At 47.9% G+C, this 12,110-nt stretch overlaps 1 protein-coding gene across 2 annotated transcripts in view; it reads right to left on the bottom strand.

The window, feature by feature from the left end:
* The window catches only part of CPXM1 (carboxypeptidase X, M14 family member 1), a 33,876-nt gene extending 22,157 nt beyond the window's left edge, over positions 1-11,719 (bottom strand). For both annotated transcript variants that reach the window (XR_014515542.1, XM_083458705.1), the window contains exons 1-2: positions 11,262-11,719; positions 4,408-4,491 (exon numbers count right to left, since the gene is read on the bottom strand). Coding sequence is in view for 1 of the 2 variants with exons in the window: in XM_083458705.1 (XP_083314831.1) it covers positions 4,408-4,491; positions 11,262-11,613 (436 nt within the window). In the remaining variant the exon portion in view is untranslated. The remainder of the gene's footprint in view (positions 1-4,407; positions 4,492-11,261) is intronic.
* Between the last annotated feature and the right edge of the window lie 391 nt (positions 11,720-12,110).

Raw genomic sequence — 12,110 nt, 5'->3', positions numbered from 1 at the left:
TATCTATCTATCTAGATTGTCTTCCATAAACATGGTCTTAACAGTGAGTCCGTAGGTGACTGTGGAGGTCAATTCTGGATACACACGTCCTTCCACACTGGGGACATTGGTTTCCAAGAGGGAGTTGATCACAGTGAGGATTTGTCAAGCGTGCCTTCCTCTTGGCACGTTTCTCCCTTTCGTCCTGAGTTCGAGTGTCTTCAAAACCCATGACACCTTTGGTAAAGGCCGTTCTCCAATTGGAGTGCTCACAAGCCAGTGTCTGCAATTGGTACAGAGGATGTCTCACCACGGGGAAGAGAAATAAGTTGAAATCCAAGCCCATGCGAAAGAAATTGAGCAGAGGGGTTTGCTCCTGCCTGTCTCTGTGGGAGCCTGCAATTGTAAGGGGCCGCCGAAACCGCACTGCTGTTTCTTCTACGAGTCTCTTGGATGAGTCAAAAGCACCAGAGCACAGCCTAGGCTTAAGCTGGTGAGAAGTCTGACCGCACGCTTTGAAAATGGGTCTCTCCCCCCTCCTTGTGCTTCTCCACAGCAGCCAGGAGATTATTGTGCAGAACAAGCAGACTGAAGCAATCAAGAGGCATGTGGGGGCCAGGATTTGGGGTGTGAGTGTGCATGGATGTGTTATAGAAAAAAACCTCTCCTTTTCCCTTATGGGTTATCCAAGAGCCTGTATAGAGTCCTTAAGTGGGTTCCCTATCGGTAGGAGAAAATAACAGAGGCCAACCAGAGAATATTGAGAAGCAAAGCAGCTAGGAAGCCTGATCTTTATTAGACTGTTGCAACAGGGTCCCCAGCTCACCCCACTCAGGGAGGGAGGAGAGGAACCCCAAACAATGGTGTGCAAGCCCTTATATAGACTTTTGAAACTGCCCACCCTGTAGCCCAAGACCACCCCCTCAAAACATCATACATACATCACAGAAGGAGGAGGTCTAGAACAGAAATCCTGCCTGCCAGGATACCTGATAATGGCCACTGATTGCAGTACCTGGGCAGTGTGGCCAAGATGCTAAATACTCACACAAATACACCCTTGAGGCAGGATTTGTGAGCAAAAAGACAATGGGAAGGCTTTCCCCATTTGCCTCCCCATTTGCAGTGGTGTCCAAACTTTTTTTAAAGAGGGCCAGATGTGATGAAGTGAAGGGCCGTGAGGGCAGACCAAAAGGCTGATGAAAGTTATTAACCTGTTTTTAGGATTGCAGTCGTTGAACTTTTTAAAATGATTTTACACCAAAGTTGTTGAGCTTTTTTAAGGACTGAAGTTGTTGAGGGATTGTTGTAGTTGTTTAGTCGTTGACCTGTGATCTCAGGATCCTTGTTCTCTACCAGGGATTTCAGACACTGAAATTCGGATTCATTTGGAGATTTTTGCATATCAGGGATAATAAATACCAAGCGTATATCCCCATAGAAACGGCAGCGTAACAAGGCATGAGAGACAGTTTCTACCTCCATCAAGCCTCGGGGGCAGACTCATTCCGCATATGGTTTAGCCTCAAATCTGCCCTGCAATAAGGCAGATAGCAGCACGTTGAATCTAGCGAGGGCAAATGACCATCTGTATTTAGGTATTTGTAATTTTGACAAATAATTTGCTGGGGTAAATCCTCTCCCATTATCTTTTATTGCTGGGTGTTTATTCATCTCGCTCACATGGCACTTTTAAAAGCTATACTAACTTTTATTATTATTCTATTTCACCTCTCACTTGTGTTTTCTCCAAACTGAAAAGCCTCAAAACGCTGAAACTTTCCCCCTTTTCTGAAACTCTTCCAAATGCCAAAACCGGAGGGGAAATAGGTTCACGTACCCCTCTCTCCTCCCCCATTCCCAGTCTGCCTCTGACACCGATAAAATGAAATCCAAATTCTGCCGCACAGTCTGCGCTCGGAGCCAATTGTGCAGTCAGCTGACCTTTCCAGCTGGCAAGGAATCCTGCACCCTGAGCAGCCCAGTCACATGAGCAGATGTTCCTTGGGCAAAGCCATGCACAGCTCTGGGTGTTGCGCAACTCTTAAAGGCGCAGGAGCCTTGTCGTCCATCTGTCCCCGCATCTGCTATAGGAATTCTAAGGTCTCATATATATAAATCATATGTTCATAAAGTTACAAGGCAAACACATACCTAGGTATATAAACCACGTGTCTGAAATAGTAAAGGAGAGCAATCCTGAAGCTATTTTGACTCTTCCAGTGACTTCAAATATTCCTCTGCAGCAGGCATATCCAAAGTCTGTTTCGGGGGCCTAATTATTGTCCAGCTCTCACTTCCATACATCACTACTGGGAAAACCATAGCTTTAACTATTTGTTAACACCTTTGTTGGCAAGGTGATGTCTTAAAAAGGAGAGACATCACCTTGCCAACAAAGGTCCGTACAGTGGTACCTCAGGTTACATACGCTTCAGGTTACAGACTCCACTAACCCAGAAATAGTGCTTCAGGTTAAGAACTTTGCTTCAGGATGGCAGGATGAGAACAGAAATCGGGCTCCGGCGTGGCAGCAGCAGGAGGCCCCATTAGCTAAAGTGGTGCTTCAGGTTAACAACAGTTTCAGGTTAAGTACAGACCTCCGGAACGAATTAAGTAATTAACCTGAGGTACCACTGTATAGTTAAAGCTATGGTTTTCCCAGTAGTGATGTATGGAAGTGAGAGCTGGACCATCAAGAAGGCTGATCGCCAAAGAATTGATGCTTTTGAATTCTGGTGCTGGAGGAGGCTCTTGAGAGTCCCATGGACTGCAAGAAGATCAAACCGATCCATTCTGAAGGAAATCAGCCCTGAGTGCTCACTGGAAGGACAGATCCTGAAGGTGAGGCTCCAAGACTTTACCCACCTCATGAGAAGAGAAGACTCCCTGGAAGAGACCCTGATGTTGGGAAAGATGGAGGGCACAAGGAGAAGGGGACGACAGAGGACGAGATGGTGGGACAGTGTTCTCGAAGCTACCAGCATGACCAAACTGCGGGAGGCAGTGGAAGACAGGAGTGCCTGGCGTGCTCTGGTCCATGGGGTCACGAAGAGTCGGACACGACTAAACGACTAAAGAACAACAACAAATTTCTACCCTGACATGGGTGTCTTGTGATTGTGTGAATGGTCCCTTTTCTCTTTGCTCCAAGCTCAACAAGAACCCTTCCCCTTTCCTGGCCAACTTGGCATGTGCACATCTACAGAGGCGATGCCAGGGAGCAGGGAGGGTGCATTCCCTGTCAGTGTTTCATCTGGCACGGCCAAACACACATGAGCTCTCAATGCCAAACGAAGCCTCCAAACCTCCCCGAGGCAAAGAATAACAGAGGTGGCTTTCCAAGGATAACTGGAGGGAGGCTGAGCCGGCCGGCCTCTAAAACTTAGGAAATCCAAAGCCATCTTTATGTAAGAAGTTTTAAAGTCAGGGCGAATGCACTTGCCAGAGTGCCTTAAAGGGACGGCTGCTGTTTTCTATGGATGTGTGTTGCGTGTGTTCAGGTGGGAGTCTGTTTGCCTGACCTATATGCGCAAGATTTGTGTTGTGTGAGGTTCTGGGCTCCACCAACAAGCCGCAGCCGTTGGCCTTGTGGCTGCTCTGGAAAAAGGGCTAGAAACTATGTTGCAGGAATTTATGTACAGGTTGGGGGGGTGGGTGTTTGCCCCTCCAGCAGATATCATGCACATGCAGCCCATATATCATGCACAATCACTTTTGTGACTTTTGTGATTTGTCCTCACAAAACACTTTATCACAGTTTCTTCCTATCTATTCAAAGGGCCTTTGCTGCATGATACCAAATGTAACAATTCACCGATAGATGTATCTATGTACTGGCTCACAGGGAAAACTTCAGAAATTCATATAGACATGTGAGCTCAGCTCCTCAGCAGCCCCTCTGCCTGAGTGATAATCCCTGGCATCCTGATACCTGAGTGCCAGACAGGTAGCCATTCCAGAAATAACAAACCCAGATGAAGACAAAAGGATGTGATTAACTTGGCTGGGAAACAGGGAAATGTAAATATCTCTTTTGTTACACTTGATGGGTGTTTGGTGGCGGGCAAGGGGAACCATGGGGCAGGGTCCAGGTTGCTCAGATTCCTGCCACCAGACCTCCCCTTTCATGATGTAACCATGATGTAGTTTGGGGGGGGGGTGTAACATGGGGATTAGCAGCTAATAAAAGTTTGAGGGCTCTTTTGTTGGGGGCTTCCATCTTGTTCCACCTGGTGGCAGGTGGGAGTCCTGTCGCGACAGTCTTCAATAAAGGCCAAGCCTACTGGCTGCTGTTTTGCTCTGGTATTCCTGGCTGGTGTCCTTGTTTTTTGTCCAATGGAGCCCTCAGTTTTCTCCGCTAACAATCTAGTCTAACCCCCTGCAATACAGGAATCCCAACTCAAGCATCCATGGCAGATGGCTTACCTGAGGCTTCTTTGGCAGCTCTTTCCTGGGGGGAAAGTTTGACTTTCTTCTTCACGACCTTCTTCTTCACAACCTTCTTCACAACTGGAAAAAGACTGTTTGTTTAGTTGCTGTTTTATGCTGTTTTTAAGTCGCATTTTAATCAATGTTTTATATTTGCTGTTAGCTGCCCTGAGCCCAGTTTTTAAACCAGGAAGGGCGTGGTATAGATAATATTTATTTATTTATTTATTTATTTATTTATTTATTATTATTATTATTATTATTTCAAAATATTTATGCACCGCTTCATTGTAGAAAAAGAAGAAAAAAGACAGAAACCATCTGTTAGAACAGTTTACAAAAAGAAAGAAAGATAAAACGACATTATCAATAAGAAGAAAAATAAGAGCAGCAATTTAAGTTGAAATAACAACGGGCTAAAAAGAGTTTAAAACTCACACCGACTTTTTAAACATCTGGACTGGTTTGCCAAAGCAAGGATGTCTTTAGCAGGCACCAAAAAGAATACAGTGAAGGTACCTGCCTGATATCAAGTGGCAGGGAGTTCCCAGGTGTAGGTGCTGCCACACTTTAAAGTATCGAATTCTTGCCAATGTGGAATGGTAGGAAGTGCCACCTTTTGGAGATTGGAATGGCACTTTGGGCACATGCTGGGCACAGCAATCACACAGGTAAACTGGCCCTAGGTTGTTAAGGGCTTCATATACAGTGGTAGCCATTTGTTTGAATCCCACCCTCTGGAGAAGGAGGAAATAAGCTTGTTCCCTCTTCCATGTGACAGCTCTTCAGATATTTGAAGATGCTTCTCCTAACGCCTCCCAGTCTCGTCTATTCCAGGCTAAACATCCCCAACTCCCTCAATTATTCCTCCTAAGGCTTGGTTTCCAGACCCTTGATCATCTTGGTTGCCCTCTGTAGTGGTTGGGAGTTACTTGTGCGTAATCCTGCTCCGTTTGAGCATTAGTTTGCCTGGTTAAACCCTCTGGACTGCACAGCCCATCTCAGCGTGGCTGCCCTTAGTCACTCGTAGAATCTGTCTGTGGGCATTTCTTAAAGCGCTGCCAACATAAGAGCTGTTTGACGCCCAAGCGTCTCCGTCTCTCACTGCGCGGGAGTCTCCTGCGCAGGGTGGGTGTGAGCAGCGGGGTGCCTGGGCTCTCCTCACTAACTTCCAACGAAGAGTCCTGGAGCCCCTGCACCTCCCTGTCCCGTTGCTCTCCTGGATCCCTGGTGTTACACTTATTCCCTTCCCCTTCTTCCCAGCTGAGTCTCCCCCTGGTGCTGGGACCTTCGCCTGCAGAATCAGAGACCCTCTCCTTCTCCCGTGCCTCTGATGTCAGTTCCCTGACACCCTCCTTTACACACCTTCCAGCTTGTCAATATCCTTCTTAAATTGTGGCGCCCAGAACTGGACACAGGACTCCAGGTGTGGTCTGAGCAAGGCAGAATAGAGCGGGACTATTCCTTCCCTTGATCTGGACATTACACTTCTGTTGATGCAACCTAGAATAACATTAGCTTTTTTTGTTGCTGCATCACACTGTGGACTCATGTTAAGCCTGTGGTCCGACTAAGACCCTGAGAAACTGAGCAATGAGTCTGGTTCTCTGGAACAGCTTTGTAGTTCGACACAGCTGGAGGGCACCAGGTCAGTGAAAGCAGAAATGTGTGATCATATCTTGAACCCGGGAACTTGTGCATGCAAGGGGAGGTGCTCTCGCATATTTCCAGGGCTTCAGTCAGGACTCCTGTAATTCAGCATTTCCTACACTGACTGGCAGCGGCTCTCCTGGACACAGTATTCCAGGTGGGGTCTGACCAAGGCAGGATAGAGTGGGACTATTGCTGGACCATAAAGAAGGCTGAGCGCTGAAGAATTGATGCTTTTGAATTATGGTACTGGAGGAGACTCTTGAGAGTCCCATGGGGACGACAGAGAACGAGATGGTTGGACAGTGTTCTTGAAGCTACTAACATGAGTTTGACCAAACTGCGGGAGGCAGTGGAAGACAGGAGTGCCTGGCATGCTCTGGTCCAGGGGGTCACAAAGAGTCGGACACAACCAAACGACTTGACAACAAACAACAACATTACTTCCCTTGATCTGGACCCTAAACTTCTGTTGATGCTGTCTAGAATACCATTAGCTTTTTTTGCTGCTGCATCACACAGCTGACTCATGTTTAGCTTGTGGTCTACTAAAACCCCTCAATCCTTGTCCCATGTCCTGCCATCAAGCCAGGAGTGTCCGTCCCCCCCAAAATAAATAGACTATATATTTTTGCAGCTGATTCTTCCTGCGTAAGTGTGGAACCTTGAAATCCTGTGCAGGAAGTTTTCCCCCTTGCATGCATGCGAATGAAAAGGCTTTCCTTTCTTACTTTGGCAAAACCTTCCCTCCCACACCCCCAGCAGCCTTGCAGCCCCACGCTGTGGAACAGGATGCAGGAGGCCCCCACAAACAGTGCCTGCTCTGTGCAAGCTCAGCTCTCTGGCTCAGCTCCATCAGATCCAGCCGCGTTCCTTCAACCAACCCCCTTCGGAGAGGCGAAGCGAAGCGAGGAAGCCAGCTTGCATCCGCAGCACCAGGCGTGGCGTGGGAGCCTGGAGCGGAGAGAGCCAGCCAGCCAGCCAGCTCTCAGGCAGGGAAGAAAGCCTTTCGAGGAATGCAGGCTCCCTTCTGTGACACAGTTGGTCAGTTAGTTACCCCAAAAACCACGCACCCACTGTTCCGTGGGGCCACAATGGCGCAAAAACGTGGTTACAAAGCACGGATCCACATGGATTCTCAGGATTTTTGCATTGGGTCACCCCAGATTCGCCATCAGATCACATAGCATGTCCATGGCTATGTTGTTTGTTGTTGTTTAGTCGTTCAGTCGTGTCCGCCTCTTTGTGACCCCCTGGACCAGAGCACGCCAGGCACTCCTGTCTTCCACTGCCTCCAGCAGTTTGGTCAGACTCACGCTGGTAGCTTCGAGATCACTGTCCCACCATCTCGTCCTTTGTCGTCCCCTTCTCCTTGTTCCCTCCATCTTTCCCAACATCAGGGTCTTTTCCAGGGAGTCTTCTCTTCTTATGAGGTGGCCAAAGTCTTGGAGCCTCAGCTTCAGGATCTGTCCTTCCAGTGAGCGCTCAGGGCTGATTTCCTTCAGAATGGATAGGTTGGATCTTCTTGCAGTCCATGGGACTCTCAAGAGTCTCCTCCAGCACCATAATTCAAAAGCATCAATTCTTTGGCGATCAGCCTTCTTGATGGTCCAGCTCTCACTTCCATACATCACTACTGGGAATAGCTTTTACTATATGGACCTTTGTTGACAAGGTGATGTCTCTGCTTTTTAAGATGCTCTCTAGGTTTGCCTGCACCAAAAAATCACGCATTCACTGTTTCGTGGGGCCGCAATGGTGCAAAAACATGGTTACAAAGCACAGATCCACATGGATCCTCGGGACATTTGCATTCGGCTACCCCAAACGCACCGTCAAATCACATATCATGTCTGTGGCCACAGCATGAACCACAAAAATCATACAGCCACTGGTTCGTTCAGAATATTTTTGTTCTTGTTTTCCTCCTCTAAAAACTAGGTGCGTCTTATGGTCAGGTGTGGAAGGCAGCTGCCCCCCCCCCCCCGCTCCTGGCTACGCCCATGTCTGTTTTGCATATGAAAAAAAAATATTTAGGGTCATATACATGGGATCAAGTCAGAAACCGGAATGGCTTCTGTAATTCCTGGAAAATGGGGGCACTTGGAGGGTACGTTAGTGGTAGATCATTTGCTCTGCATGCAGAAGGTGCCAGGTTCAATGCCCAGTATCTTCCTATCTGAAAAACCACTGCCAGTCAGTGTAGACATTATTGGGCTAGATAGGCCAATGGATCAGTGTAAGGCAGCTTCCAGGTGTGGAGGGTAGCAGCTGCTACATTAGAAGCCTCCTTGCGGCAGCTTCGCCTTCTGTTCTCATGCCAAGTTTGCAAATGCAGTGTCAGCAGAAGGGTGGCATCCCCTGGCACCAGGATGCCTGCAGCTCTTGGCAGTCTGTGCAGCCTGGCAGCCTGCCACACCCCCCCCAGCAGCACCAGGAATTGCAAAGCGGGCAGTAGGTAGGTCAGCTCAAAACACTGCAAAGCCGCCTGCGGTTTGTGCAAAGGTGCCCCACATAACACGGAGACCCCTTGCGTAACACCATAAAGGCATGCTGGTCATGCCAATACATGAACATCATTGGTGAGGCTCGTTTGACAACACTGAAAAACAAGGGCTTTGGTGCAATTGACCCAGTCCTGTGGAACTCTCTGCCACTGGAGATTCAGCGGGCAACTTCTGCGCCCAATTTTAAACACTGTTGAAAATGCTTCTGTTCCTCCAGGCAATTCAGAAGACATCCTTCCCCAATGGTGAATTTAATGTTTGTTTATAACTCTTCAATATATGGAATGGCTTCATGTCTTTTTTTCCACGGAAGAGCGGTCTGTAAATATTCTTGTAAATATAGATGAATGAAGTGCAAACAGTGTCACAGAGGTCCATAAAGAGCAGGACACGCTGAAACGGTTAGCGGTTGAACGCAAATGTATGTGAATGACGCTGCAAAACAACACAGGCCAGTGTGGTTACACTGCAAAGCAAACCACACGGCACGTGACATGACCCAGAATTGCAAAATGCCCAACTAAGGTCTGCAAAACTCGACACTCATTTTGCACACCGCAGTTCCCTCCCGGTAGCAAAGTACCATCCAGACAACACTTTGACCACCACAACAAGACACACGCTCCCTTCATCACAAGACACAGACCTTATTCCTCAACGTAACAATGCAAAGCTCTCATCACGTAAGGAACTCTTTATATAAAGAAACTTCTGGTCAGTTATTGTGATGACTGAATCCATTATGTTCCATGTTTCCAGTACACAAGAATATGGTATGTAAATTTATTGTTTAATGTTTATGTTATGTTACTTAGTTTTGCATAAAATGACATTACATTATGTTCGTTTGTATAATCCAGAGTATGCATAGCTGACGAAGCCCGGTTGGGCGAAACAAGGAATTATCCTGGAATCCTTGTCTTATTTTCTGCATGTGCCATATTTTCAAGTTTTTCATCTGATACCTACTTACAAGGAACGCTAGAATTCTCAAAAGCATCGACAGGTGGAATACCACAAGACTGATATAAGCATTCCAAATCGTGGTTATTGCTAATATAAGAACTGAATAGACTCCTGATCAGTCCGCTGGACTTTAATTACAGTGCTACCTTGGGTTACATACGCTTCAGGTTACAGATGCTTCAGGTTACAGATTCTGCTAACCCAGAAATAGTACCTCAGGTTAAGAACTTTGCTTCAGGATGAGAACAGAAATTGTGCTGTGGCGGTGCAGTGGCAGCGGGAGGCCCCATTAGCTAAAGTGGTGCTTCAGGTTAAGAACAGTTTCAGGTTAAGAACGGAATTAAGTACTTAACCCGAGGTACCACTGTACTCAGAATATGTTCCACTCATATGATAATGTGGTCTATGGAATTACATATTGTGACATGATATGTTGAATTGTTTTTTGAAATAGAAGTTATACTGTTACATACAGCCTGCTACGTCATGTGTGTCATTACCCGAACTGGAAATATTTGCATCAAATGGCAGTGTGTTCCGTCCTCAAAATAAATAAGTAAATGGGATTGCCTAGTGCTGCACAATGTAAGCCTCCCTACATCTCACCCTCGCAGGATTGATGTTCAGCCCTGCAGAGCTTGTGCATGAGGCTCCCTAAGGATGGCAAAACATCCAGAGGTCACTGCATTCCCCTTTCTCCCAAGCACAATGCACACCACAAGAAAGGCACACCAGGAGACAGGAGAAAGGTGACAATCCACACACACACAGAGTGATAATCATACAGTTGGAAGGGACATCTAGTCCAACCCTCTGCAATGCAGGAATCTTTTGCCCAACGTGGGATTCGAACCCACAACCCTGAGATTCAAAGTCTCCTGCTCTACCTACTGAGCCATCTCAGCTGTGCGCGCGCGCGCGCACACACACACACACACACACAGTCATTTGCTTCACACTTTTGACAGTGGGACAGACTACCTCTGAAGGTGGCAAACTCTCCTTCGCTGGAGGGTTTTGAACAAGAGATGAGATGGCCATCTGCCAGGGATTCTTTGATTCCTGCACTGTGTTCCTTCCAACTCTACAATTCTATGGTTCTGTGCCTCTTAATTTTAACCCAGTGTTCTCCTGTGGCACTTGGGTGACAAGCTGTACAGCTAGTATCTCTGCTCTGAACCTTGCGTAGAAATTAATTCTCGTGGGGGGTTGGACTAGAGAACCTTTGGGGGTCCCGTCCCCCCCAGCTCTACAGTTCTAGGATGTTGTTTCCCAACACGGAGCTCAACACAGGTAAATCCTAACCTGCGAACGACCCTACCCTTGCATTTGCAAAGAGATCATCTGACACGGCCAGGGGGACCCTTTCTGACACCCAAACAGCCATTCACACGTTCTCTGGGCTCCTCCCGGATGTTGCGGCAGAGTGATGATAATTCCAGAAAGCTGGATTCTAACCAGCTTTTCATTTTCCTTGGTGGGGGCGGCTCACGAACAAAGACCGGACCAGTTACATAAATCTCCCAAGAGGAAGCTCTGCACCCCCAAACCGTCCCCTGGACTTTGAGAAAACACCGGTGTCTTTGCAAAATCCTTGCAGTGGAACGCTCCATCGCCTGACTTTTCCCTCTTCCAAACCTTGCACCCAATAAACTTCTCTGCGCATCCACAATCTCCCTTTCAGAAAGACCCCCTTCCTGTGCGTAAAGAGGCAATGAATACCCGTACCTTTCTTCCCAAGAACCGGCTTCTCCGTGGCCACCGTGGTCTTCTTGGCTTGGCTGGTGGTAGCAAAGGGCGCTTCCTTGCCCTGTCTGCCAGGTGTGACTGTGGTCCTGAGGTTAGCGGGCGAGGTGAGCTCCGGGCGGGCTGTCCCCCTCACCTGCTTGCTCCTGGAGGGCACAGGTGAGGTGGAAGGTGCCCTGGAGAGCGCTGCTGTCACCTGGCTTGCTGCGGTGGGGCTCTTGCTGGGCTTCCGTTGCAGGAGGGTGGGGGCGACCTTGCGGGGGGCCCCATCCACCACGCTGGGGGCCCAGGCTGCCAGACAGATGGCGAGGAGAGGCAGAGAGAGACGGAGCATTTTCCCCTCTGCAAACTAAACACTTCCCAGACTTATAATCTCCAAGCTCTGTCTCTCCTTCTCTCTTTTGATGCTGCTCCCCTCTTTCCCTTTTGTCAGATTCCCTCCCCCTCTGCACATTCCTTTTTATTTCCATACATGTACCGCATTGTCAGGAATAGCCGGGACCCGCAAAAAAACCCTCGGCACTCCACGCCCCCTCCTCCCCCTCGGCGCCTCCAAATTTTCCAATTCCTCTCTGGATTTCCTCCTTCATGCAACGGTGTAGTTAAGACTATGGAACTGGCTCCCACAAGAGGCCACCAACTGATGGCCACCAACTTGGAAAGAGGATTAGACAGATTCATGGAGGAAAAGACTGACAATCCAGGATGACTCTCCTCTGCCCTGCACAGTTATTATTAAAAATTATCTTGATTTACAAAAGTGTCTGCAAAGTCTCTCTCTCGTATTTCCCCCCCATGTAACATTTTTACAAGTCAGTTTCATTTGTTGAG

This window comes from Podarcis liolepis (assembly GCF_965112155.1).
Source record: "Podarcis liolepis genome assembly, chromosome: 9".
Classification (NCBI taxonomy): Eukaryota; Metazoa; Chordata; class Lepidosauria; order Squamata; family Lacertidae; genus Podarcis; species Podarcis liolepis.
Note: the sequence above shows the minus strand (reverse complement) of the source record. Positions and strands in the feature narration are given on the sequence as shown.